Source organism: Saccopteryx leptura, chromosome 2 (genome assembly GCF_036850995.1).
Source record: "Saccopteryx leptura isolate mSacLep1 chromosome 2, mSacLep1_pri_phased_curated, whole genome shotgun sequence".
Taxonomy (NCBI): Eukaryota; Metazoa; Chordata; class Mammalia; order Chiroptera; family Emballonuridae; genus Saccopteryx; species Saccopteryx leptura.
The window spans coordinates 288,346,230-288,373,159 of NC_089504.1; the positions used below are offsets into that span (position 1 = coordinate 288,346,230).

The 26,930-nt window shown below is 52.4% G+C and overlaps 2 protein-coding genes across 6 annotated transcripts in view; both read left to right on the top strand.

Moving 5' to 3' along the window:
* The first annotated feature begins 543 nt into the window (after positions 1 to 543).
* DENND4B (DENN domain containing 4B) lies at positions 544 to 16,582 on the top strand. Of its 4 annotated transcripts, none has more exons than XM_066362435.1 (28): positions 544 to 583; positions 2,797 to 3,136; positions 3,761 to 4,013; positions 4,266 to 4,335; positions 4,530 to 4,699; positions 4,772 to 5,016; positions 6,086 to 6,152; positions 6,247 to 6,305; positions 6,479 to 6,623; positions 6,906 to 7,081; positions 7,232 to 7,332; positions 7,701 to 7,916; positions 8,437 to 8,582; positions 8,935 to 9,074; positions 9,165 to 9,291; positions 9,696 to 9,902; positions 10,242 to 10,370; positions 11,147 to 11,369; positions 12,023 to 12,190; positions 12,441 to 12,829; positions 12,996 to 13,118; positions 13,330 to 13,499; positions 13,582 to 13,723; positions 13,925 to 14,161; positions 15,033 to 15,150; positions 15,240 to 15,405; positions 15,492 to 15,556; positions 15,657 to 16,582. In XM_066362435.1, the coding sequence occupies exons 2-28, from the start codon at positions 2,820 to 2,822 to the stop codon at positions 15,800 to 15,802; spliced, it is 4,515 nt and encodes a 1,504-aa protein (XP_066218532.1). In that variant the 5' UTR covers positions 544 to 583; positions 2,797 to 2,819; the 3' UTR covers positions 15,803 to 16,582. The 4 variants fall into 4 exon arrangements, with proteins under 4 accessions (XP_066218532.1, XP_066218531.1, XP_066218533.1 ...); XM_066362434.1 differs by lacking the exon at positions 544 to 583 and adding an exon at positions 594 to 970; XM_066362436.1 differs by lacking the exon at positions 544 to 583 and adding an exon at positions 990 to 1,790.
* Positions 16,583 to 23,105: 6,523 nt separating this feature from the next.
* Positions 23,106 to 26,930, top strand: part of GATAD2B (GATA zinc finger domain containing 2B) — a 132,756-nt gene continuing 128,931 nt past the window's right edge. For both annotated transcript variants that reach the window (XM_066362437.1, XM_066362438.1), the window contains exon 1: positions 23,106 to 23,226. The gene's annotated coding sequence lies outside the window, so the exon portion shown is untranslated. The remainder of the gene's footprint in view (positions 23,227 to 26,930) is intronic.

The window sequence follows — 26,930 nt, forward strand, 5'->3', positions numbered from 1 at the left end:
TCAGGGAAGCTTCAAGTTCTCATTCCTATCCCACCCCCCAGGCATGAATTCACCCCCCCACACACACACTCTTCACTCATTCATTCTACATTCGCTCTACAGTTGCTGGAGTGCTAACCAGTTCTAAAGAGATTTCCTCTCTGTTCATCCTAGCCTCTCCCTTCTCTTCCATTCCAGTACAGTCAGAAGAGTCATTCCCCTCCTGTTATCCACACCTCTACTATTTCACACCCTGCAGTCCTGGCCTTTCCTCTTCCCCTTTCCAAGCTCTTGTTTTAAGAAAAGAGAACTGAGAGCTTCTAGCTTAGGACCGAAGGGAATACACTGCACTCTAAACCTGGAAGTAGAGGGAGCCACCTGGGCGCCAACTGCTTAGGTCTTCAGGGCCTTACCCCAGGTCTGCATATCTGCCTTTGAGTGCGCCTTGGACTTAAGGGGCCGCCCTGGGTCAGTGTCCTGCAGCATCTGAATGGTGAGAAGCGGCATGGGTGCAAGGGGCCCTCCCAGCCGCCAGGGGTCGCGCTGCAGGCTGCTGAGCGCCGGGCAGGCGTCGCCAGGGTCACGGCCACCGGCCCGGGAAGGGGTGAGGGGAGCTGCTGCGCCTGCAGTCACTGAGTTGGGGCAGGGGGGGGGGGAGTGGAGAAAGCGGGGCGCGCAGAGGAGCACCGGGCCCCAGCGCAGCGGGAGCCGGGAGGAGCGTGCGGCCCAAGTGAGCTGCACGGCAGCCCAGTCCCCTGCGTGGCGCAGCGCAGCGGGGACGCAGGGATCTCCCGGATCTTTCTCCACGGCACCCCGTGCCCCGGCGACCTCGTCTGCCTCTTTTTACTTCTCTGATCGCCTGGGAGGGAGTGGCGCCCAAGTCGGGTGCGCCATGTCCGGGGCTGGGTAGTCCGCTGCCCGCCAGCCCGCCAGCCCACCCTCCGAGCCGCCCGCAGCTGGCCAGCTGGCCAGGCAGTCGCTGGGCAGGCAGGTAGGGGCCGGACCGGGCGGGGCGGCGGGCGGGGAAGGAAAGGAGGGGGTGCCTGGAGGGCAGGGGAGGTCCCCCAGCTGTTCTCTGGCGTGGCACATCTGGTTCCGGTTCCTCTCTTCTGGGGAAGTGAAAGTGGAGGGGAGTTCGTTAGCTGCGCCCGGCGCCCTGCACCCCCTTGTTCCTGCGGGTCCGGAGCCAGAGCACCCCTCCCTCCGGCTCGGGTCACGCGGCTGCCGGCGCTGCTGCCGTCACGTCCCCTGCGGCCGGCACGCCTGTCCCCTGCGCTCCTGCCCCTTCCTCAGCAGTCTCCTGCTCCGCGCGCCCTGTGCCCCAACCCGAACTTCCCGTCGCCTGGCTTGAGGGCATTGGGACCCCAAGTGGCGCCCGTGCCCCTTTTTTACCCCATTGAGCAAGGGCTGCTTTGTGCAGTGTTGTACCTGACTGGGTGAGGGAGGTTCTGGTGCGCAGGTCCTGCGGATCAGGGCCACCCACTTGCCCCTCAGCTTGGCCCACCTAAGGCCTCCTCCCTGCTGCCTGGGGCATAAGGCGCCTATTCGCCTACAGTGGCTGAGGGATGCACTGGTGTCCCAGAGCTAAATTAGGAGGCTGACGCTGACTCCTGGCTTTACCTTCCAGACTTGGAGGCTAAATTTATCTAGAGTTGGGTGTGTGTCTGTGCTTGTGTGTCCACAGGCCAGGTTGAGGAGAGCCAACCTGGCTCCACTGAGATTCCTTTGCAGCCCGTTTTCTGGGGAAAGGTGGGAGGTAAAGTAGGACTGTACATACTGGAGCCCTTCTGAGCCTCCTCTGCTTTGCTCAGGTACTTTAGTCTGAGATTCATTTGGAATGATGCTGTGTTGGCACCTTCGACTGTACCCCCACACACACACCCACACCCCACACCCATAGACCGACTTCCGCTGAGCTGCAGCTTCCCCTCCACTGTTCCAGGAAGTCACCTCCCTTCCCCTCTGAAGCACCCCCACTCCTCCCGTCCTCTGCTGCAAGCCACCCACCACGCTTTCCTCGCTTCCGCACCTTGGGGCTCCCTGGGACCCTTGGGCTCCTACTCTCTGGGGTTGGGCCATGGAGGCAGGTGAGAACTCAGTTACTGAAGACCTGTTGTGGGCTTGTTTCCATTTCTGGGCTCTGTGGAGGGCCTGGGGATGTCTGGGACTGTTTCCCACAGAGGCTTTCGTCCTCACTGGGGATATACCTCAGGATCCTGGAGGTGGGCAGGCACTGATCTTTTTTTTTTTTTTTTTTTAGGGGTTGGGATTAGATGAGGAAAAAGACACGAGTTTTGTAGGCTTTCTGGACACTTGTGGGGTCTTTACTAAAACAGAGGTTGGCTCTTTAAGAACATTAGCTGGCTCACAGTTCTTATGTTGTCATAACTAGAGTAAAAGGTGAGAAACCCTTAGAAAGACTGTCAGGTTGGCATGATGTCATGACCAAAATTAATATCATTGCAGAAGACTACATAAAAGACTATGAACTGTTATAACTGGGTAGGTGAGGAGGGGTCTTTAAAAGGGATACGGGAACAAAATGATGTCAGAGCCTAGGTTAGCTGTGTGCAGTGGAGTGGAGTTTGGGTTCTTGAGAGAGAGGGCTAGTACCACTAAGAGAGGATCCTGATCTCTTTAAGTAGCTGTGGTGGGCTCTGAGGGCCTGGTGATGTCACAGGTGGGAAAGTTCAGGATTGGCTGACCAGTGATCCTGCCTTTCCTTGAAAGGACTAGGAAGGGGGGGGGGCGGCATCTTGGTTGCCATGGCAACACCAACTTTCCTTGCTTCATCTCTCTCCCACTTGACCATTTTAGATGCAGTGAGTGAGGGGGGGGCCATGGCGGAGGAGCGGCCCCCCCGGCTGGTGGATTACTTCGTGATAGCTGGGCTTGCAGGGAACGGAGCACCAATCCCTGAGGAAACATGGGTTCCTGAACCCAGTGGGCCCCTGCGCCCACCCCGGCCCGCTGAGCCCATCACAGATGTGGCAGTCATCGCTAGAGCGCTGGGCGAGGAGGTGCCCCAGGGCTACACATGCATCCAGGCCTCTGTCGGTGGCCACCCTTTGGAATTCAGTGCTGGGCTCCTGGGTGGAACTCAACCGGTCATCTGCTACCGCAGGGGTCGTGATAAACCTCCCCTCGTGGAGCTAGGGTGTGTGCCCCACCATGTTGGAATCAGGGGCGACTGGGAGGGACTGTGGGATGAGGCAGGGAGAGGTAGGGGTGTGGAATGAGGGGTGGCCAATGGGAATAGGAAGAGAGTGGGCTGGCTAGAAGCCAGGGAGAAGGGATTGAAGTTGTGTTTCCTTTATCCTCACACCGATTTGATTTCCTGTGCTAGTGTTACTACTTGCTAGCTATGTGATCTTGGGCAAAGTTTGAGGCCCTCTGGGCCTGTTTCCTCATCTGTAAAATGGGGAAAGTTATACCTACATAGGGTGGTTGAGAAGATTAAATGAGATCATCCATAGAATGGTCTTGGCACAGAGTCAGTAAACAACTGTAACTTTTTTCTTAGCATTTATTGATGACTGACTATGACAGCTATGGAAGTCTTGAGGGGTTGTTGCAGATCAAGAAGAAGTAGAGCCATGGGCAGAAGAGGGGGCACAGGATTCTAGAGGGCAGAGTTCAGCAGTAATGAGCCCTAGGTTCAGAGTTTGATGAGGCTGAGGGTGCAAGGCAGGTGGGTAGGACTGAGGAGACAGATCTGGCAAGATTGGGGTCTTTCTCCTCTGCCCCAAACTCGACATCTCTCTCTGCTCTCTGTGCCAAGGGTGTTGTATGAGGGGAAGGAACGTCCCAAGCCTGGCTTCCAAGTATTAGACACGACACCCTACAGCCACTCAGCCAACCTGGCCCCTCCAGGCCCTGGGCACCCCCGCACCTACCTCACTTATCGGCGGGCAGCAGAGGGGGCAGGGCTGCATGCCTTGGGCATCACTGACCTCTGCCTGGTGCTGCCCAGCAAGGGCGAGGGTACACCTCATACTTACTGCCGACTGCCTCGCAACCTCAACCCTGGCATGGTGAGTGGGGTTGGGGCCAAGGGCTGAGAACTGCTCCATCTCGGCGTGAGGGTGTAGACACTGGGCACGAAGGGCATCCTAGGCCCAAGGCCTCTAATGGCAAGTGTGGACCCAGAGGGGTGACTGGTGTTGGGGGATTGGGATTTGTGGGAATTCCAAAGACAAAAGACCACTTAGGGGTGGTGGGGGAAAGGGGCCCCAGAAATCTTTGTTAGCTGTGTATCTGCTTGTTTCTTGCCATTTCTGGGGCAGTGGGGCCCAGCAGTGTACCTGTGCTATAAGGTGGGTCTGGCCAAGGCCAACACACTTGTGTATGAGGCAGGTAAGTTGCCCTTTTGTCCCTCTAACCCCTTGGGCCCTCCATATCTCTACCCTGGTGTTTCTTGGCTGGCACCTTTATTGTCCTCAGAACTTCCTTTTGCCACTTGGCCCTTCTCTGGGATTCCCTGGTTCCTTGCCCTGGGGCCTGATGAACCCTCCTCCTTCTGGGTGCTCCCCACTCTCCTGGGGGTGCAGAGCTGCTGGGCCGCTACCCAGAGGAGGACAATGAGGCGTTTCCACTGCCCGAGTCAGTGCCCGTCTTCTGCCTGCCCATGGGGGCGACTATCGAGTGCTGGCCTGCCCAGACCAAGTACCCGGTGCCTGTCTTCTCCACCTTTGTGCTGACGGGTGCAGCTGGTGATAAGGTGGGTGTGTGGAGTGTGGGAAGGAGTCCGAGCTGTGCAGGGCCCCCCTGACTGCCCCTCTGTCCCTGCCAGGTGTACGGTGCCGCCCTACAATTCTATGAGGCATTCCCGAGGGCCAGGCTGTCTGAACGGCAGTCACGGGCCCTAGGCCTGCTGAGCGCTGTGGAACGAGGCCGGGCGCTGGGGGGCCGAGCGGTGCGCAGCCGGCGCGCCATCGCTGTGCTGTCCCGCTGGCCTGCCTTCCCTGCCTTCCGCGCCTTCCTCACCTTCCTCTACCGCTACTCCGTCTCAGGCCCCCATCGCCTGCCCTTGGAAGCGTGAGCATTGAGATGGAAGAAATTAGAATGGAGCGGGATGGGGGGTATTTGGGGAGGTGGGCAGAGGAGCTGGGGACAGGGCTGTAGTGTCTGGTTGTACTGCATTGCAAAAGTACCACTGGCTAAGGGGGTGAGGGGCACGAAATCCAGTCTGCACTTGACAGCTAAATCCTGACAAGGGGCTATTTTTTTTTAAAGTTTTGAAATTTATTGATTTTAGAGAGAGGGGGAGGGAATAGAAAGAGACAGGAACATCGATCTGTTTCTGTATGTGCCCTGACCAGGGATCGAACCAGCAACCTCTCCACTTTGGATGATGCTCTAACCAACTGAGCTATTGGGTCAGGGCTGGGATCTCTTTTTCTTTATTTTCTTTTTGTGACAGAGACAGAGAGAGGGACACATAAGGACAGAGAGACAAGAAGGGAACGAGATGAGAAGCATCAATTCTTCATTGTGACTTCTTAGTTATTCATTGATTGCTTTCTCATATGTGCCTTGACCAGGCTACAACAGAGCGAGTGACCCCTTGCTCAAGGCAGCGACCTTGGGCTCAAGCCAGCGACCTTGGGCTTCAAGCCAGCAACCATGGGGTCAGGTCTATGATCCCACGCTCAAGCCAGTGACCCTGCACTCAAGCTGATGACCTCAGGGTTGTTTTTTTTAATTAATTTATTCATTTTTAGAGAGGAAAGCGGGGGGGGGCGAGCAGGATGCATCAACTCCCATATATGCCTTGACCAGGCAAGCTCAGGGTTTTGAACCGGCAACCTCAGCATTCCAGGTCAAGGCCTCATCCACTGCACCATCACAGGCCAGGTGACCTCAGGGTTTTGAACCTCGGTCCTCAGCATCCCAGTCCAATGCTCTATCTACTATGCCACTGCCTGGTCAGGGTGATTTGTGTGAATTCTATATATAATGGTGGTTTGATGGTTGACAGATCTCAAGGCAGAGGTCAGGGAGGAATAAACTTCTTGGAGACAGGTGTCCGAGCAGAGTAAATATGGTGGTAGGATAGGGATAGACTGGAGAATCTACCTTTGACCAGTATCCCTCTCTCCCCCAGGCACATCTCCCACTTCATTCACAACGTCCCCTTCCCTTCCCCACAGAGACCCCGCATCCTGGTACAGGTGAGGGCTGAGGCCAGGCTGGGGCTGTATGGGAGGAGGACAGTTTGCAGGGGCTAGCCTCCATTATCTTGACCCATACCCTTCTGCCTTCCAGATGTCTCCCTATGACAATCTGCTCCTCTGCCAACCTGTATCCTCACCTCTCCCCCTCAGGTATGTACCCAAGTTGGCGGGGGTGGACATTGATGACCAAGACCGTGGTAGGTGCCAGGCAGGTTGGTATAGCTGTTGGAGGTTTGTGCAGGCTGGGCCCAGGTGGTATCTGTGCCCAGTGACTAGGAACGGGTCTCCTGATGAATTGTCCGCCACTTTGGTGTTGTTCACAGTGGTGCCAGCTTCCTACAGCTGCTGCAGAGCTTGGGCCCTGAGCTGGCCATCACGTTGCTGCTGGCTGTGCTCACAGAACACAAACTGCTAGTGCATTCACTGCGGCCAGACCTGCTCACCAGTGTCTGTGAGGCCCTCGTGTCTGTGAGTGCCCCCCTGCCCAGTCCACCTTCCCCAGAATATTCTTTCAGGTGACCGCATCCCTTCCTGGACTCTTCCTTGGGGAGGGTTTCTCAGCCTTCTCCTTGGGCACAGCCTACAGGGACATACAACTTCTGTCAGGAGCTCTTCTTTGGAGCCCACCTCCAACAGTTTCTTTCAACAGGACCACCCACCCAAAGGCAATGACTCCCCTCTCTCCTGCCCTCTTACCCCCACGGCTGCCCTAAGCCCTTGCTCACTGCTCCGCACTCCCTGGTGCTTCAGATGATCTTCCCGCTGCACTGGCAATGCCCCTACATTCCTCTGTGCCCGCTGGTGCTGGCCGATGTGCTGAGTGCCCCCGTGCCCTTCATTGTGGGTATCCACTCCAGCTACTTTGATCTGCACGACCCGCCTTCTGATGTCATCTGTGTTGATCTTGACACCAACACGCTCTTCCAGTAAGAAGCTGTCCTTATTCAGGGGCTGCAGAGAGGAGGCACGAGGGAGGGTGTATGGAGTGCTACCTGTTGAAAAGAAGCCTCGGGCAAAAAGTGGGGCGATCTGGCGAGGGGCCCCATGGCCCTTTCTTCCTTCTGCTTCTCTCACAGGACTGAGGAAAAGAAGCCTCTCTCCCCTCGGACCCTGCCCCGCAGACCCTACAAGGTTCTGCTAGCTACACTGACAAACCTGTACCAGCAGCTGGATCAGAGTGAGAAGCCTGGTGGGGGCTGGAAAACTGTATTGACCTTAAACCTGCAGTTTGGGAGGCTGTGGAGAGCTAGACTTTACTTGAGGTTAGAGGAGTTAGGATTTCATTTGGTGGAAGAGAGGGAAATTCAAATTCTACTTTAAGCAAGAGGGAGAGACATACAATATTAATATTCCTGAATATGTTTAGAAGGATTAGCTTATCATTGGGGAGGCTTGAAACTTACCTCAGAATAACTTTTCATTCAATATTGGTGCAAAGTTAGCAGCTGGAGGTGGTCAGGCATCTGCGGAGACTTCTGTGCCGAGCAGAGTTAGAGCTAGCCCTTTCGGGGCTGGCTCTGAGTCTCAGGCTGCTCTGGTCCCCAGCATACACTGGGCCTGAGGAGGAGGCATCCCTGGAGTTCCTGCTGACAGACTACGAGGCTGTGTGCGGCCGCAGGGCCCGGTTAGAGCGTGAAGTCCAGGGGGCCTTCCTCCGCTTCATGGCCTGTCTGCTCAAGGGCTACCGGGACTTCCTGCGTCCACTCACCGAGGCCCCCTCTGAGGGGGCTCGCGATGTTGACAACCTCTTCTTCCTGCAGGGTAAAGAGGCCCTGTCTCTGTTTGGGGAGGGTATCACGGAGAGGGTGGGCCAGGGACACTGGGGATTACTCAGTTGCTTGTTCCTTCACTCAGCAGACATTTTTATGGGCACTAACTTTGAGCCATACATTCTTCTTGGCTTGGAGGGAATAAAGGTACAAAGAGGAACCAGCTGTGGCTCTGCCCTTTAGGGCCTTGGGCTTGGGGTGGGTACAGGGAAGCCTGTGGTGAGCTGCCCCCACAGGCAGAGCTCTCTTCAGGGACACTGACCTTTGAGAAACCCGTCTGAGGGAGTGGGTCCAAACAGACAAAAGGGATCCTATGGGACCTTGGTGCCGGGGAAGCTGAACCAGTCAGCTTGGAGTGTGGGGTAGATGTGCCAGAGGGGCCAGAGAGACGATGGCTTTGATGGCCTGGGATGCCAAGTGGGCAGGGAGCCAGGAGGGCGTTCAAGAAGGGTTTGGCTGTGGTAGGGAAGACTGTTCACCTTCCTTCCCTGCCCCATTCTCATCTTCCTTAGGCTTCCTCAAGTCCCGGGAGCGCTCCAGCCACAAATTGTACTCTCAGCTGCTGCACACGCAGATGTTCTCGCAGTTCATTGAGGAATGCTCGTTTGGCTCTGCTCGGCATGCTGCCCTTGAATTCTTTGACTCTTGCGTTGACAAGGTTTTGAGCATTGTCCCTTCTCTTCTTGCCCATTGTCCTCTGCTTTCCTTCTGGCTGTCTCTATTACCCCAGGACCTCTATAAACACAACTCTGTATCTTGTCTGTGACAGGGATGGCACTCTAGAGTTATTCAGTGCAGGGGCTGTGTAGTCACATGTGGTTGGCTTATATACACTCCATTTTTCATTTCTGACTGCATCCCCCAGCTGTATCTCTGGGACTTTGCTGGGGTCTCAGCCTACTTGTTCCTTCCCCATGGATATGCTTTCTGTGGAGATGCCACCTTCGGGACACCTTGTCCCTGCTCCACCCCCACTGTCATGATGCTCACTGTTCTACCATCCTGCCCAGGTCCACCCGGAGCAGGAGAAGCCTGAGCCAGCACCCTTGGTGGAGCTGGAGGAGCTGTCAGGAAGTGAGCTCACTGTCTTTATCACACCTCCTGAGGAGCCCCCAGTGTCAGAGGGCAGTGAACCCACTCCCCAGTACTGGTGAGAGCCTCTTGTCCCTTCACTTGTTCCAAGGCCACACAAGCTAGCTTAGGGGTGACTGCTCCTGATGCTGCCTCTCTGCTCCTTCAGCTATGACGGATTTCCAGAGCTACGGGCTGAGCTGTTTGAGTCTCTGCAAGAGCAACCCGGGGCTCTGCCTGTGCCAGGCCCATCCCGTAGTGCCCCTAGCAGTCCTGCCCCTCGCCGTACCAAACAGGTAACCAGCAGGTGCCCTTCAGAGGCACCTGGCTCAGCAGAGGACTGATGCTTAAGTTTCATCTGTAAGATGCATATAATAGTACCTACCCTATAAGGTTAGGAGATTTATGTATGCCTGGCCCAGAAAAACCTCAGTTGTTACCATTGTTATCATCATCATCTTCATCTTCTGAGCACTCTGGGAATCCAGGGGTATGTTGCCTTTCCCAGGGCATCTGCCCATGCTCATAGCTAGGCCTCCCTGCTCAGGGCTCTGGGGCTGAAGCCTATGTGTGCAGGAACCTTCCTGCCTCCTCCAAGCACAGCCCCTTCCTCAGGGAGGGGCTGATTCTCCCACTCCATTTTAAGACCTGCCCTGCCCTGGCATTGTATTCACCCAGGTGTGTCCCCTGCCCCACGTAGGAGATGAAGGTTGCACAGCGTATGGCGCAGAAGTCGGCAGCGGTGCCTGAGCTGTGGGCCCGGTGCCTGCTAGGGCACTGCTATGGGCTGTGGTTCCTGTGTCTGCCTGCCTACGTGCGGTCAGCACCCTCCCGGGTGCAGGCACTGCACACAGCCTACCATGTGCTGCGCCAGATGGAGAACCACAAGGTGGTGCTGCCCGACGAGGTGGGTGTCCATGCCCAGTCCCGGGGACCTTGTGCAGTCATGGGGGCTGTGAGAGGGAGATTCACTGGAGACCAGGGATGGCAGATGGTGAGCATAGGCACAAGCCCTGGATCTGGTTAGTGCTCCATAACATTCTCTGAATGAGGGAGCATGATAAGGGGACAGCAGCAGGGATTGGAGGGTGGCGGGGTCATCAGGAATAGTGGGTGGCTCTCAGGCCGTTCCAGGAGCTGCCAGGGGCCAGTGAAGTCTGTGAGAACCGGAGAGGCTGGAAGAGGTGCTTGCTGAGACTTGAGGGTTTGGGAGTGGGTTTCCTCATCCTGTACCTCTCTGGCCCAGGTGTGTTACCGGGTGCTGATGCAGCTCTGCTCGCACTATGGGCAGCCTGTGCTGTCTGTGCGGGTCATGCTGGAGATGCGGCAGGCAGGCATTGTGCCCAATACCATCACCTACGGCTACTACAACAAGGTATTAAATTTGGGGCTAGGGTGGGACAGTGGCGTGTGCCAGGTACGTGTATGGGGAGGATGCTATTCCTTGACACTAGCTATTCTCCCCTCTCCTTGGAGGTTGGGCTCATACAATCCAATTAGGTCCTATAAGTATTGTCATCCATGTGCTCCTGTACTGTCTTAGCACTTACCTTGGGTTTTCTCATGCTTGGTTGCTGTGATTCTCACAACAGCCCTGACAGGGTTGGGCAACTACTGCTACCTCCCAAATACATCTAACAGTGTTAGCCAGGATACATGTTACATCATTTTATCTTCACCACAGCTTCAAGAGGTGGAAGGATTTTTATTCCTGTTTTACAGATGAGGCGATGAAGTTGCAGAGTTAGTAACTTGTCCAGGGTCCCGCAGTGAATAAGTTAGGAAGGTAGGAATGAACACAGGCATATTGATGTCTCCCAAATTCAGACCCATGACACTAAACTGCCTCCTTTTTTTTAGATGAGGAAACTAATGACCAAAAAACTGAAATGATTTCTTCAAAGCAATATAGTTTATAAGTAGCAGAGTCTGGAAACAAATAGTCTCCCTGCTTCTGGCTTCCTCCCTTCTCAGAGGTGGCTGCTGCCAACTTCCTCTGGGCTTGTGTTCCTCACTGAGCCATGGGTAGGACAGTCTTGGGCAGCAGGTCTGGAGTGGAAGGTGGTCTCTGGGCTCCAGGACAGGCAGTACGTGTCAGGCAGGGGTCAGGGTGTGAAAGTAGGCTATCTTAATGGGCACTCTTCTTGGCAGGCTGTGCTGGAAAGCAAGTGGCCGTCTGGTACACCGGGTGGGCGCCTGCGCTGGGCCAAGCTTCGGAATGTCGTCCTGGGGGCTGCTCAGTTCCGCCAGCCCTTGAGAGAACGGCAGCAACAGAAACAGCAGCAGCAGCAGCAGCAGCAGCAGCAGCAGCAGCAGCAGCAGGAGGCAGCAGCACAGCAGGCAGCAGCACCACAGGCAGGCAGCTCCCAGACAGGTGGGCAGGGATTGGTGACATGGGCTTGGGGCTCAGGCAGGGAGAGGAATGGAGAGCTGGCCTAATGTTTGGCACTGGGTGTTCCTGGGATGGCTAAGCTACACTTGGCCAGTAACAAAAGGTGAAGTTCTGCAAGGAACCTTATAAACCCAGGTCCATGCAAGGAGTTCTGCTTTAGAATAGAGGGCTGGGTTTCCAGCTGGCTGCCTCTCAACCCCTCCCCATATTTTTTTTTTTTTTTTTTTTTTGTATTTTCTGAAGTTGGAAATGGGAAGGCAGTCAGACAGACTCCCGCATGCGCCTGACCGGGATCCACCCGGCATGCCCACCAGGGGGCGATGCTCTGCCCACCAGGGGGCGATGCTCTGCCCATCTGGGGCGTCGCTCTGTTGCAAACAGAGCCATTCTAGTGCCTGAGGCAGAGGCCATGGATCCCTCCTCAGCGCCCGGGCCAACTTTTGCTTCAATGGAGCCTTGGCTGTGGGAAGGGAAGAGAGAGACAGAGAGGAAGGAGAGGGGGAGGGGTGGAGAAGCAGATGGGCGCCTCTCCTGTGTGCCCTGGCCGGGAATCTAACCCGGGACTCCTGCACGCCAGGCTGACGCTCTACCACTGAGCCAACCGCCAAGGCTCAACCCCTCCCCATCTTTTACAGAGCCCTACCTGGAGCGTCCCTCCCCTACCCGCCCCCTTCAGCGCCAGACTACATGGGCCGGGCGAAGCCTGCGGGACCCAGCTTCACCCACAGGACGCCTGGTGAAGAGTGGCAGCCTGGGCAGTGCCCGAGGGGCACAGCCCACTGTGGAGGCGGGTGTGGCCCACAGTGAGTGCCCTTGACTGACCAATAGACCAGTCATCTTCTAACCACTTGCCAGTGAGAGAGGAAGATGGAGCCAGGATGGAGAGTGACCTTCTGTGGTGGGTGGGGACTGCAGACTCTGAGGGAATCTTGCCCAGAATACCGTCATGATAGGGGTTGTGGTGCCAGAGTTTGTGCAGCCAGGAACTGTGTTTACTCAATTTCTGGAGGAGGGACTGGGCTTCATCTTCCCTGATTCTGTTCTGCCCTGCAGTGATACAGGCCTTAGGGGTACTGGAGCCCCGGGGATCACCTGTACCCTGGCATGATGGAAGCCTCTCAGACCTGAGCCTGACTGGGGAGGAGCCAGCCGCTGGAGGCAGCCCAGGGGACTCAGGCTCAGCCTTGAGCACCCAGTCCTCTGAAGCCCTGGAAGGGCTAAGTGGGCGAGTGCCAAAGGGTAGTGGGCGTCAGGATGAGGCCAGCACCTCCCGACGGGGGCTTGGTGCCCGCCTCCAACAGCTGCTCACTCCTTCCCGCCGTTCCTCTGCCTCTCGCATTCCCCCACCGGAGTTGCCCCCTGACCTGCCTCCCCCAGCCCACCGCAGCCCCATGGACAGCCTTCTGCATCCGCGGGAGCGCCCTGGATCCACTGCCTCTGAGGTAGCCATCGAGGGAAGGGTCTACACACTGAAGCACTAGGAGGCCTGGGTGGGAGGGGCTGTTAATGGGAGAGTGCCCGAGACTGCCTTGAGGGGTGGTTGAAGTCAGCATCTCGAGTGAAGAGGAGCATGTGTTTGGCTGACCATGCTTTCTCATGTAATGGCAGAGCTCAGCCTCTCTGGGCAGTGAGTGGGACCTCTCAGAATCTTCTGTCAGCAGTATGAACCTTCACCGTTCCTCAGAGCGCCTCAGTGAAACCCCTGGATCCTTCCAGCCACCTTCCCTGGAAGTGAGGATAACCTCCCACACAGATGTGCTTGAACACACACACACACACACACACACATACACACAGCACACACCACATCCATTCAGCTCTGTCAAAGGCAGTGGCTGGAAGAAGGTGGAGGAGGCTGGGCTGGGATTTGGAGGTGGGAGGGGTTGGGGATGGAGCCTGGAGGCCAAGCAGGGCTTGCCTCTTGGGGTTTTTTTACCTGCAGATTCTGCTGTCTAGCTGCTCCTTGTGCCGTGCCTGTGACTCACTGGTATATGATGAGGAGATCATGGCTGGCTGGGCACCTGATGACTCCAACCTCAATACAACCTGCCCCTTCTGCGCCTGCCCCTTTGTGCCCCTGCTCAGTGTCCAGACTTTTGATTCCCGACCCAGGTGCCCAAAGCAGGGCGAGTGCTTCGGGTGGGACAGGAAGGTGGAGGTCCAAAACCTGAGCCGTCTTGCCCTCCCCTTGCAGCGCCCCCAGCCACAAGCCGGCCCCTGCTGGTGCCAGTGCCAGCAGAGATGCTCCTGTCCCTGGGGGCCCAGGCCCTGTGCTCAGTGACCGCAGGCTGTGCCTTGCCCTGGATGAGCCCCAGCTCTGCAATGGGCACGTGGGGGTAAGGGCTGGGCCAAAGGGGCATGAGGACTGGGAGTGTGTTGCCCTGTGCAGGGGTCCCCAGTGGTGCTGGGTAGAGATGGGCATTGAGGGCAACGGGCATCCCATAAGCTGTTGGGCATGTAGCTTAGTAGGAAGCATGGCTTTACGGATGGCACCATGGCACATGCTCTTCACTGCCCTCTCCATTTGTGTCCAACAGGGTGCCTCCCGGAGGGTTGAGGGTGGGGCATGGGCATACCTGAGCCCTCTGGTGCTGCGTAAGGAGCTGGAGTCCCTGGTAGAGAATGAAGGCAGTGAAGTGCTGGCCTTGCCTGAGCTGCCTGCCGCCCACCCCATCATCTTTTGGAACCTTCTGTGGTATTTCCAGCGGCTGCGCCTGCCCAGTATTCTGCCATGCCTGGTGCTGGCCTCCTGCAATGGGCCCCCAAGCCCCCAGGTCAGTGCCCTCAAGTAGTCCCTGCTTCCTGAGTGCTCCCCTCCTCCTCCTCCAGCTCTCTCTCAGTCCCCTGTGTTGTTGGTACTGTAGAAAGCACCTACGCTTTGGAGTCGGGCGTACTTGGTCTTACTCCTTGTTCTTTCACTTCACTACTGAGCCTTGATTTTATCATCTATAAAATGACATGGGTTCCTCGCCGGTTGGCTCAGTGGACAGAGTGTCAGCCTGGTGTGCAGACATCCCAGGTTTGATCCCTCGTCAGGGCACACATGGAAGCGACCTTCTGCTTCTCTTCCCTTATCTCTTCCCCTTCCCTCTCTCTTCCTCTCTCTTGCAGCCAGTGGCTTGATTAGTTCGAGCATGGGCCCCGTCACTGAGGATAGCTCAGTTGGTCCAAGTGTCGGCCTCTGGCATTAAGGATAGCTTGGTTGATTCGAGCATTGTCCCCAGACCAGGGTTGCCTGGTCGATCCTGGTCAGGGTGCACGCAGGAGTCTGTCTCACTATCTCCCCTCCTCTCAAAAAAAAAAAAAAAAAAAAATGACATGAGTGTTCTCTTCTGAGGGCTATTGTTAGACATCTGTGTAATGCCTAGAATTTAGACAGTGATTTGTTAGTTTTTTTACTCATTTCACCAATATTTATTGAGCATCTATTAGGTTCCAGGCACAGTTTTTAGGCATTAGGAGTGTAGCAGATTACAGAACAAAGTCCTTGCTCTCAAAAAGCTTGTGTTCTTGTGAGAGGTGAGAGTTCCTTTCCCTCTACTCTTTGGCTATGTCCTGTAATGTCCTTGTGTCTCTTAGAACATTACTTGTCCATGTCCTTTCCTCCTTGAGCCTTACTGTCTTCTTTTTCTTGGCTTCCCACAGGCCCCATCTTCTTGGCTAATCCCTGATCCAGCTTCTGTACAGGTGCGGCTGCTGTGGGATGTCCTGACTCCAGATCCCAACAGCTGCCCACCTCTCTATGTGCTCTGGAGGGTCCACAGTGAGTCTGGCATTTGGCCTAGAGTGGGAGGGGTAGGCCCACACCCAGAGGGCTCAGCAATCCTAGTTACATTCCTTTCTTTCACCCAGGTCAGATCCCCCAGCGTGTGGCATGGCCAGGCCCAGTACCTGCACCCCTTAGCCTGGATTTGCTGGAGTCACTGCTGCGTCATGTCGGTCTCAATGAGGTGCACAAGGCTGTAGGGCTCCTGCTAGAAACTCTAGGGCCCCCTCCCACAGGCCTGCACCTACAGAGGTATGGGGATCCCATCTGGGAGTTTGCTGGCCTGTGCCAGGCTCTGCATCCCCTTTCTCTCACTCATGCTTTTCTGCCTACTCCAGGGGCATCTACCGTGAGATCTTATTCCTGACAATGGCTGCTATGGGCAAGGACCACGTGGACATAGGTGAGGGTACAGGTATGGGGCTGAAGAGTTTAGGGATCTGGGGTCAGGCGTGGGAGGTTGGAATCCTTATATATTGACCTCCCTCCACCTTCTTCCCTAGTGACCTTCGACAAGAGGTACAAGTCTGCCTTTAACAAGCTGGCCGGCAGCATGGGCAAGGAGGAGCTGAGGCAGCGGCGGGCACAGATGCCCTCCCCAAAGGCCATTGATTGCCGAAAATGCTTTGGAGCACCTCTGGAATGCTAGGGACCCTTAAACTTACCCCTCCAGCCTGGGGTGGGAGGTAAGGGGAAAAGGATTCTAGAATTAAACTGCTTCCTTGTTCCTTTCATAGAGGAGTTGAAAACAGGCTGGGAGAATTGTCCAGCCATAGGCTCCAACTGGGAGCAGCAGGAAGAGGGACACACTATTACCAAAAGTCACAATTTCCTGTTTCCAACCTGTCCAATATGCTCATTCTGGCTGGGGGCAGTTAGCACAGCTCTGTTCCTCCCCATCCTATACTAGGAACCCCCCTCCAGGGTATCCACAGATCTGCACTGCCCTGGTCATTTTAGAAGTTTTTGTTTTAAGAAACAACTAGAAAGATACAGAGCTACTGAGCCTTTGCCTTGAATGGGAAGGAGGGATATCATTCTCCATCAAGGATGGTCCCTCTTTGCTGAAATTGCTGAAGGAGTACAAGGCTCTCCATGCCTTTCTACCTTACAGTTTGTATTTTATTTTAAGTTATTTATTTTGGAGCCACAGCACCCTGGCTTATGAGGTTATTATGGATGGTGAAAAAGAGAAGGGAAATGGGTACCATGGTTCAGTGGTTGTAGCTCCTAAAAGACAGGAGGTGTGAACTAGAGGAGTCCCAAGCTCCCCTTAGGAAGAATTGGTGCCCCCTCTAGTCCTAGTCCTTTTTGTCCACTCCACCTGGGGAGTGCCTCATCTACCTAGGGCCCTGACCGTGCAATAAGGATTGTTCCTCATGAAGTTCTGTTGGATGTAAATATAGTAAAAGCTGCTTCTGTCTTTTTCCTTCTGCCTCCTGTTTCCTGGGTCTGGGATAATGGTGGGGGATACCTCTCTTTTTCCCCTGGCTCCACGTCATCTTCCCTGCCACATTTCCATCCCTTGCAGCTTTTAGACACACCTTGCTTTCCCTGACGAGGTCTGCTATTGGTCTCTTGAGGCACAGGGAGTTCTCAGAGCAGAAGAGGGGTAAATCTGGTGCTGGCGGTGGTGGTGCCAGTCTGTGTGGCACTTCCGGCCCTCCCACACAATCACCCCCTTGTCCCTCATCTGTATCCCACACAAAGGCTCCATTCTCTGGGGGCCCTGAGCTCATCTCTGCCTTCTTTCCTCTCCCCCAGACTCCCCCTCCCAACTTCTCCAGTACCTCTACAGGGATGACAACTCTCGCCCCAGTAGTTGGTCTTGATGGCTCTCATGCATCCTAGGAGCCCTGGCAGTTGTCTTAGGCCTCCTTGGTTGCTAGCTCACTGGTAGTCAACCTGGTCCCTACCGCCCACTAGTGGGCATTCCAGCTTTCATGGTGGGCGGGTGGTAGCGGAGCAACCAAAGTATAAATAAAAAGATAGATTTAACTATAGTAAGTTGTTTTATAAAGATTTATTCTGCCAAACTTAGCGAAAATCCTACATAAAGTACTTGGTAAGTAATTATTATTATTATTATTATTTTTAATTTTTTTAAACTTTATTTATTTATTCATTTTAAAGAGAGAGAGAGAGAGAGAGAGAGAGAGAAAGAGAGAGAGAGAGAGAGAAGGGAGGAGCAGAAAGCATCAACTCCCATATGTGCCTTGACCAGGCAAGCCCAGGGTTTTGAACCAGCGACCTCAGCGTTCCAGGTCGAAGCTTTATCCACTGCGCCACCACAGGTTAGGCAGTAATTATTATTATATGCTTTAACTTGCTGTAACTCTGCTTTATAAATTTTATAAAGTAAAGTTATTTCCCTACTTTATAAATCACCATTACTGTGGAACCGGTGGGCAGTTAGAAAATTTTACTACTGACAGAGATACAAAAGTGGGTGGTAGGCATAAAAAGGTTGACTACCCCTGCTCTAGCTGGAGGAAGTACTTTTCCAACCAGGGTCTCAGCCTGGGGACAGCTCCAGAAAGATAGGGAGAAAGATTAAGGGGCTCAATGCATATGGGCATCAGGGAGACAGGCATTATTTTTCTAATCCCTTTGGCCAACTTGGAGGTCTCCATTTCTTTACTGTATAATGAAATAGACACAGAAACAGCTCCTCAAAGAGCTGCAAAACCAATTACCAAAGGGAATTAGCCAAAAAAACAGAAATGCCTTGAAGAAGGAGGGTGGGAATGTCAATGGAGGAAATAATTTGCATGAGCGTTACTGCACATTCCTGGGAGTGAGATCATGGGATGAAGAGAAAAGTATTACTTCTGAATTCTGGGACCTTCAAGCCTGAGGATCCTTCACCATCCTGTCTTGAGCATGATAGGACACTTTTCCAGTGTCTGAAAAGGAGGTGCACAGGAGAGAGGCAGAGACTCGGGATTAGCATCTGTTTTGCCAGGGTCTATGAGATGCCCTCTTCAGAGGGAAAACTCATGTCACCCCAGGTTCTGATCATACCTCATTCACCAGAGTCAACCTCTCCCTGTATCATCCTCAAGGACTTTCTGCAAGAGAGCCACTGCCTTTCTGAAATCATAAGTTTCTGTTAAGTGTAATGTACTGTACCCAGCAATATGCTAAACCATCTGGCATTGGAGAGAATTTTAAGGGCTTAGTTTCTACCTTAATAGATTATACAATCTTACTGGTCTAGAGTGCCTTTGGATTACCAACAATAATGATAACCCTGCCTCCAGCTTATGTTTCTTATTTTGGGGCTTCCTTCTAGAGGTCTACAGTCATATGTGCGGGACTAAAGAATTCTTTAACCACAAGCATATCTGAGAATTCTTTTTTTTTTTTAAATTTTTTATTTATTCATTTTAGAGAGGAGAGGGAGAGACAGAGAGAGAGAGAGAGAGAGAGAGAGAGAGAGAGAGAAGGGGGGAGGAGCTAGAAGCATCAACTCCCATATGTGCCTTGACCAGGCAAGCCCAGGGTTTTGAACCGGCAACCTCAGCATTTCCAGGTCGACGCTTTATCCACTGCGCCACCACAGGTCAGGCCCTGAGAATTCTAGTAATAAAGTACTCATCATGGTACTGATATCTCTCCTGTGTCTTAAGGAGTTGTATGAGGGGAAGGATATGCACATATTACCTGGCCCAAAAATCTCATCTCTGCCACTTATTAATTTTATTATGTCTGACAAGTTACTTAACTGCTGTGCCTCAGTTTTTCCTCATCTGCAAATTGGAGTTGTTTAAAGATTAAATACATAATCACATAAAATGCTAAGCATTCTTTTTTTAAAATTTTTTTTATTTTTTATTTTTTTACAGAGACAGAGAGAGGGATAGATAGGGACAGACAGATGGGAATGGAGAGAGATGAGAAGCATCAATCATCAGTTTTTCGTTGCGACACCTTAGTTGTTCATCAATTGCTTTCTCATATGTGCCTTGACCATGGGCCTTCAGCAGACCGAGTAACCCCTTGCTCGAGCCAGGGACCTTGGGTCCAAACTGGTGAGCTTTTCCTCAAACCAGATGAGCCCGCACTCAAGCTGGCGACCTCGGGGTCTCAAACCTGGGTCTTCCACATCCCAGTCTGACGCTCTATCCACTGCGCCACCACCTGGTCAGGCCAAAATGCTAAGCATTCTTAATAAATTTTAGCTTCATAAAGAAAACAGAGACTGCATATGGGAAAGGTTATGTCCATACAGCAGTAGCCTCACTGACTTGTCTTTCTTGGAACAGATTGACAGTCCCCCTCCATGGCCTGATTTTGATTTTGTTAGAAGGCATTTTCTCAGGCCTCACTAGTACCTTCTTTGGGCTGGTATCTTCTACCAGTATATTCCTTCTTTGGTTTTTGTTTTGTTTTGTTTGTTTGTTTTTTTAGCAAGAGAGAGACAGGGACAGGCAGACAGGAAGAGCGAGAGATGAGAAGAATCAATTCTTTGTTGCAGCATCTTAGTTGTTCACTGATTGCTTTCTGCCTGGACCAGGAGCTCCAGCAGAACCAGTGATCCCTTGCTCAAGCCAGCAACCTTGGGCTTCAGGCCAGTGACCTTTGAGCTCAAGCCAGTGACCATGGGGTCATGTCTGTGATCCCATGCTCAAGCCAGTGACCCCACACTCAAGCCGGTGACCTGGGGGTTTCGAGCCTGGGTCCTCAGTTTCCCAGGTCAATGCTCTATCTACTGTGCCACTGCCTGGTTAGGCCACCAGCATATTTCTTATGTCTCCTCACAGCTCTTGAAGAATGGCCCCTCAGACAACAGAGAATGCATTGGACTGATCATAGGTAAAGCAGCAGGTTAGGGAAAGAGAACTGTACCTTTCATGAAGGCAATGACTATCTCATTTACTGTTACAGCTCCAGCATATAGAAGAGTGCCCTGATGACATAATAGTCCTCTCTTGTGTATTAAATAACAGTGAAAGCATTAAAATTAGGGGGTTTGTAGAGAAATAATTTTCAGTTCAGTACAACTACTACCAGTAGAATACCAACAGAAGCTGAATTTAAAACTAAGAAGGTGATAATCTGTGGTGGTGAAGTGGATAAAGCATCAACCTGGAATGCTGAGGTCACTGGTTCAAAGCCCTGGGCTTGCCTGGTCAAGGCACATACCAGAAAGAAATATAAGTTGATGCTTCCCGCTCCTCCTCGCCGTGCCTTTCTCTCTCTCTCTCTATCTCTCTTGCAAAAAAGAAAAATAAATAAAAATAATTTATTGGTTTTAGAGAGAGAGGAGGGGGGGAGAGAGAGAGAGAGAAAGAGAGAGACAGAAACATCGATCTGTTTCTGTATGTACCCTGACGGGGATTGAACCGGCAACCTATGCATATCAGGAAGATGCTCTAACCAACTGAGCTATCTGCCCAGAGTGGGCCTGAGCATTTTTTTTTTTTTTTTTTTTAGTGAGACTGTGTGTGAGAGAGAGACACACAGACAGAGACAGAGACAGAGAGAAAGACAGGAAGGGAGTGAGAGATGAGAAACATCAACTCTTCATTGTGGCACCTTAGTTGTTCATTGATTGTTTTCACATATGTGCCTTGACTGGGGGCTCTAGCTGAGCCAGTGACCCCTTGCTCAAGCCAGCAACCTTGGGCTCAAGCCAGCGACCTTGGGGTCAAGTCTATGATCCTATGCTCAAGCCAGTGTCCCCGTGCTTAAGCTGGTGAGGCCAACGTGACCCGAGCATTTTAAATGGACTATTTTAGACCCTGGTGGGTTACTTCACTGGCTTAGAGCATCAGCCTGAAACCCTAAAGGCTGCAGATTAGATCCTGGTCATGGCACATATGGGAAGCGACCAATGACTGCTGAGTGACTGAACAATAAACGCTTTTCTCTTTCAAATCAGTCAATGAAAAAGAACCATTTTCAGGAACTGACCAGTTAGCTCAGCAGTAGAGCGTCAGCCTGGTGTGTGGAAGTCCCAGGTTTGATTACCGGTCAGGGCACACAGAAGCAACCATCTGTTTTTCCACCCCAACACCATCTTTCTATTTCCCTCCTGCAACCATGACTTGAATGGTTCAAGCAAAGTTGGCCCCGGGCGCTGAAGATGGCTCCATGGCCTCGCCTCAGGCACTAAAATAGCTTGGTTGCAACAGAGCAGCAGTCCAGACAGGCAGAGCATTGTCTGGTAGGGGGCTTGACGGTGCATACTGGTCATGGCACATGGAAGAGTCTGTTTCTGCCTCCCCATCTCTCAATTAATAATAAAAAAGGGAATATTTTATAATCCTCACAATTACCTTATGAACTAGGTACTCTTATCATTCATTTCTATTTTACAGACAGGGAAATGAAGACATAGAGAATAGAGATTAAGTAACCTCACCCAACTCACACAACTAAACCCAGGTAGTCTGACTCCAGAGACCATGTTCTTTACCTGGACACTATACTTAAATGAACCAAGGGTTTTACCCACTAAGAATTGGGCCATGCCTCAGCACACATGCGTGTGTGTCCTTTCAGGGTCCTTATTAGTGTGTGGCCATGTCCTTCATTAGTTTAATTTCCATTGCAGAGCATGACTTTTAAGTTATTTGAAAAACATGTTCTAGTGCTTCTGGAACCAGTTGTTTCTGGATTCAAACTACTGCTTAGTCACTAATTAGCTGTCTGACCTTTGCAAGTTACTTAACCTCTCTGAGCCTGTTTCTTGACTTACCTGAATTCAAATTTCAGCTTTGCCACTTAGCATATGTAAGTTAGGGCAAGTCATTTGATCTGTACTTCATTTTCCTCATCTGTAAAATTAGGGTAACAGTAATTACTACACATTTTTAGGAATAAAATAATCCATATAAAGCTCTTAAAAGAGTAAGATAATGCATATATAACAGTGCTTTGAACAGTATCTTTCCCCAAAGGTTAGCTATTACAATTCCCTCAACACGCTGATACTTGTTTTCTATCCACAAGGTGCTCAAGAACAATACTTGTGGTAGGTGCTCCAGAAATGCTAAGAAAGTTTGGGTGGGCTTGACAGCTTCCGGATAGCAGAAAGGCTAGCAAGAGCAATTTGGCCTTGAGTTGATTAGGTGGAGTGGGTTGGGATGCTATTTCCTTCAGTGTGAACCTAACCATAACCAAATTCGGAGAGGAAGACCTAGGTTGGTTCTGCACACCGTAATTTCGCAGCAATTTGGCTAGTTGCCTTTATTCTGCTATCGCGGTTTAGTCACAACAGGACCATGCCAGGGTAAAATGAAGACCAGGAAGCTCAAGGCCTTTGGCAGACGAAGACAGGCCACGCCCCAAACACACAGCAAGGCCCAAGCGCCTAAAGCTACTTCTATCATGAAACTCCTGGGTTTTGTCGGGATGAAACATCCACTACCTAACGTAGAGCCCAGCGCCGTTCACCAATCTCCATTTTTAGAGTTGGAAGAATGCGAAGAGGCCAAGGGGAATCCCGGTTTTGGGATACTGGGGTACGGCGGCTGCCTGGGGACCAAAACGTCTCCAAGGAAAATTGCAGCCTGATGCGATTTTTTGACCCCCGACACTTAATGGGCTGCTGAAGACCCGGATGTGTCTGGGACTGGCCGAGGTACCCATTAACGCGCCCCCGCTAGACCATCCCCCTCCTTCGTTTAGGATTAGGTCTCAAAAACGCCAATCATCACTCCGCCAGCCACTCACTCTTCAAGGGTGGGGTGTAGTCACGGTATCCCCTCTTCTATTGGTATGGCCTAGAAGAAGAGGGCGGGGAGGCCGGCTTAGGTCTCCCAATGGGCGTCGTGGCGTGTGGGGAAGGCGGAGCCGAGGCGCTTGGCAGCTGCCCAATCAGCGTCCTTGTTTGTGTGGTGCCGCCGCCGCCGGTGCAGCCGCCGCCGCCGCCGCTGCCCCCGTCTGTACCGCAGTGTCTGCTCCGCCCGCCCGCCCCGGTCCGGCCCGCCCCCCTCTCCCACCCCCGCCCCTGGTTCTGTCAGCGGGGTCCGGAACCCACTGTGCCGTCGCCTTTTCCTTTTTCGACGCTTCTGCCACCGCCTGAGGAGGCGAGCTAGCCGGGAGTTACATCGCCACCGCCAGGTGAGGAGCTCTGGCCTAGGCCAGCCTGGCCACCCGCCCGCCCGGGGGCGGTGAGGAGCGAGGACGGGAGGGAGGCTGGGAGGAGGAGGTGGTGGCGGAGGTGGGGGAAGGGAAAGGTGGAGGGGCGGGGGAGGGGAAGCGCCCGCGAGCCGACGCCCGCCCGCGCGCCCCCGCCTTGCGTCCCCCTTCCCCCACCTCGGCACCGCGCGCCCCCGCCTCGCGCTCCCCCTTCACCTCATCCCCTCCCCCCCCCGCTCCGTGTGCGCGCCCCGGTCTTTCACTTAGGCCTCGCGCGCCCCCAGCTCGTGTCCCTCCATTCCTTTTCCTTTTACTCTTTCTCCCCTTCCTCGCGCCCCGTTTCCCCCGCCATCCCCGCTTTCACTTACTGCCTCATGCCCGCCATGCTCCCCTCCTTTCCTCTCCACGCGCCCCCCAACTCTCCACCCTCTTGGTGCCCTCAGGGTGCGGGGGCCGCTCCCTGCTTTCAGTCCTTGTGTTTCACGGCGTTTGGGACAAATGGGATCCTGGAGGGTAGAGGCAGCACGAGATCATTATCTTTATTTAGGGAAAGGGATCAGGAGCGCAGAACCCGACCCCTTTATTTTGTCCACGGTTCCGGCGCACGCCCTAGAAGGGGATTGTCTCCGTCTGTGTGGGTACTTATTTTCTGTCGCGACTGAACCATCCCTTTCCTCCTCTGGGCTTGTGGGACACGCCGGCTCCGTAGCCCAGTTCAGCTCCTACGGCTCCGTGGAGCTGGGACGTCCCTTTCCCTGACCAGTACGGGACTTGGAGGACTTTCGGCTTTCTCGCTCTCAGTTACAGTGGGAAGCTAGCCACTCCTGCGAGTGCAGAGGTTCGGGTGCCGTTCCCGGGCCGGGACCTCTCCCCTCGCATAAAGGTGTGGACTCTCTCCCAGCATCAATTCCCGCTAAACACAAGGTGTTAGCCCGGAGGGCTGGCACTGAGCTGGGGATGGAGACGGTGTGATGGTTGGGTGGCTGACCATCAACCTCTTCTTCTACTGTCATCTGGAGACGCGGGTAGCTTCTCAGGAACCAGTTTTCTCATTTCTGCTCAATGATTATTTGAAGGTCTTGAGTGCCTCAGAGAGCTGGTAGATAATAAGTTTCAGCAAGGCAAAAGAGCAGACTGCAACAGAGAGATTTGGACTGGCAGCTGCTGAAGTAAAGGTAGGTTTGACAGATCTGTGTTGGAGAAGAGCTGGTGCTTTTGAGTTTTTGGAACATTTTTCTCTCTAAAATTACATTTTTTGAATGGACAATGCATACATGTGATACAAAGTGAAATATTCCCTCTCACTCTGTCCTCCAGCCGTCAGTCTCCCTTTCAGCAATGATGACTTCTGATTGTTTTCTGGAAGCAACATGTATCTGTCTGTTGCAGATTAATCTGTTTGGGAGCTTAGTGGTAACTTTATTGCTTTTTCTTTGACACACTGACTCTTCCTGGAAGTCTGATAATCACTTGGATTCATATTTTTGGTGCTGGAGCAGCCCTGATAAGAGTATTGTCCTAGAGTAGCATTTCTGTTGGTACTTAACTGGGAAGGAAGCTACTTTTGGAGCTGCTGAAAGTGGTACTGAGGAGGGACTCATATTTTGAGGGAAGGCTCACACCTGTTGGAAATGCTGCCACTGTGTGTGTGTGTGTGTGTGTGTGTGTATATGATTGTGACTGATACCCAATCTCAGACTGTATTGGAATAGGCTAGGTCAAATATAGTCTTTCCTTGGGTTTCTTGAGCAGGTTGGTTGTATGAATAATGAGTTAATGGGAGTACTGCTCGGGTAGTGCTGTCTTTCGTTTTTAGAGGAATATAGTTTTTAGTCTAGTGGCAGTGATAGTCATTACGGCAAAGAATGAAGAAGATTAATCAGCAGGAATCAGAAAGCTGGACCTGTGGGTCAGTGACCCAGTTTGAGACCAGGTGAAGCTATGGACTTTTGTCGTGCCTATTCCTTCCTTGAGAACACTTTCTGTGAGGTGAGAGTGATTTTTAGCTGACAGTAGCATCCATCTTTATTTTATGACATTGTGGTTTGCTTCCCCTGACTGTGTGATGTCTGTTAACTTCCTGTTTAAAAGCAGTCTGAGTAGGGCCTGAATAGAGGCTACATTCATATACTTATCTAGGAACAATGGTAACCAGGTTCCCTGATTAACCCTTCACATCTAAGTTCTTGCAGTAACTTTTAGTGATGTGTTTCGCATAAGACCACAGGGGAGGTGGAGAAGGGAGATAGGAGAAATTTGTTCAGAACCTCGTAAGTCTTTAAGTATATTCAAAAGCCTATGTACTGCCCCTTCCCTTTGGGGGGGGGATGTCCTTGTTACCCCCACCTCTTCCACCTTTTTTTTTTTTCCTGGCTGGGCTTGGCCATCAGGTTGGGTTGTGGAAGAAGGGTCAGAGTGTCAATAATAGTATCCTAATCATATGCTGGGATCTTGAGGTTCATACTAGCTTTAAGCAGGATCTTGTCTGTAAACTGGGCTTCTTGTTTCAGTTTACTGGTTTTTTCCTTCCTTGCATCCCACACATACCAAGCTGGAGGTTCATGTGTAGAGGAACAGCATCTGTGCTGTCCTGGTTTCTGGACTCTGGAGCATATTCCATGTTAGCCATCCCTTTGGGAGCCACGCTGACAAGCAGTGCCTCTGCACTCAGCTCAGAATGCTCATGTTTTTTGGCTCATTGAGAAAAGCCAAACTAGCTTTGGTTGATTAAAACAGCTGCTATAGAAATTGTAAGATTTGAACCATAACTGGAACTGAGGGACTTTCTTCTCCAAATCCTTTGCAGTACTTAAAGCCCTGCATCATTACATACCAAGGCACAATAGCCAGGCATTTTCTGAGACAGTTTGGAGGGGAAGGAAAAAAAAGACACACACCCAGTTTGACTATAAATCTAGTCCTGGCATAAAGCTGTCCACCTCTTGCTCAGAAAAAAATGCAACCTATCAGACAATGCCACACAAAGTTGCAGTTCCTCTGCATTGGCTAAGCTTGGGAAAAGATAACATAAGGAAGTTCAGTTTCTGTTGAAAAGGACTGGTTTTGGGGGGGAAAGCTTTTGTTAGCTATATTATTTGGTTTATCCTTAGTAATCCTTGTGATACTTTTTTTATAGCATACTGGTTGGGGATTTTGGTGGTTGGGGTCCATGGAGTAGAGAGCCATCTATATTTGTATAGTAATGATGAAAGCCTCTCAAGAGTTGATCTGATTTGAAATACTCTCTCCTCATATTCTGTCTTTTATCTTCTCTCTTATGGATATGTGAAATATTCCTTTACAGTTGAGTTCATCCAGTAGGAAAGGACTGACTCTGGGCCATTAAGGATTTAACCTATCTGATATACTTTATAGATAGTGTCTCCTTCAGAATCCTCTAATCTTTGCTGTTGCCTTAAGTTGCCATCAATTGGCAAAACAAAACCAAAAACTAAAGAGTTTTGGGTTATAGTACCAAAAGCAACAGATGAATAAGAATGTATATTTTGTGGCCCTGGCCGGTTGGCTCAGCGGTGGAGCGTCGGCCTGGCGTGCGGGGGACCCGAGTTTGGTTCCCGGCCAGGGCACATAGGAGAAGCGCCCGTTTGCTTCTCCAACCCGCCCCCCCCCCTCCTTCCTCTCTGTCTCTTTCTTCCCCTCCCGAGGCACCATTGGAGCAAAGATGG

Bases quoted from the DNA above. Each gene is read 5' to 3' on its own strand.
- DENND4B (XM_066362433.1), top strand. The intron at 8,583-8,934 runs GTTTTGAGCATT...CATCCTGCCCAG, and splicing joins TTGACTCTTGCGTTGACAAG to GTCCACCCGGAGCAGGAGAA. The intron at 15,151-15,239 runs GTGAGTCTGGCA...TCTTTCACCCAG, and splicing joins TGTGCTCTGGAGGGTCCACA to GTCAGATCCCCCAGCGTGTG.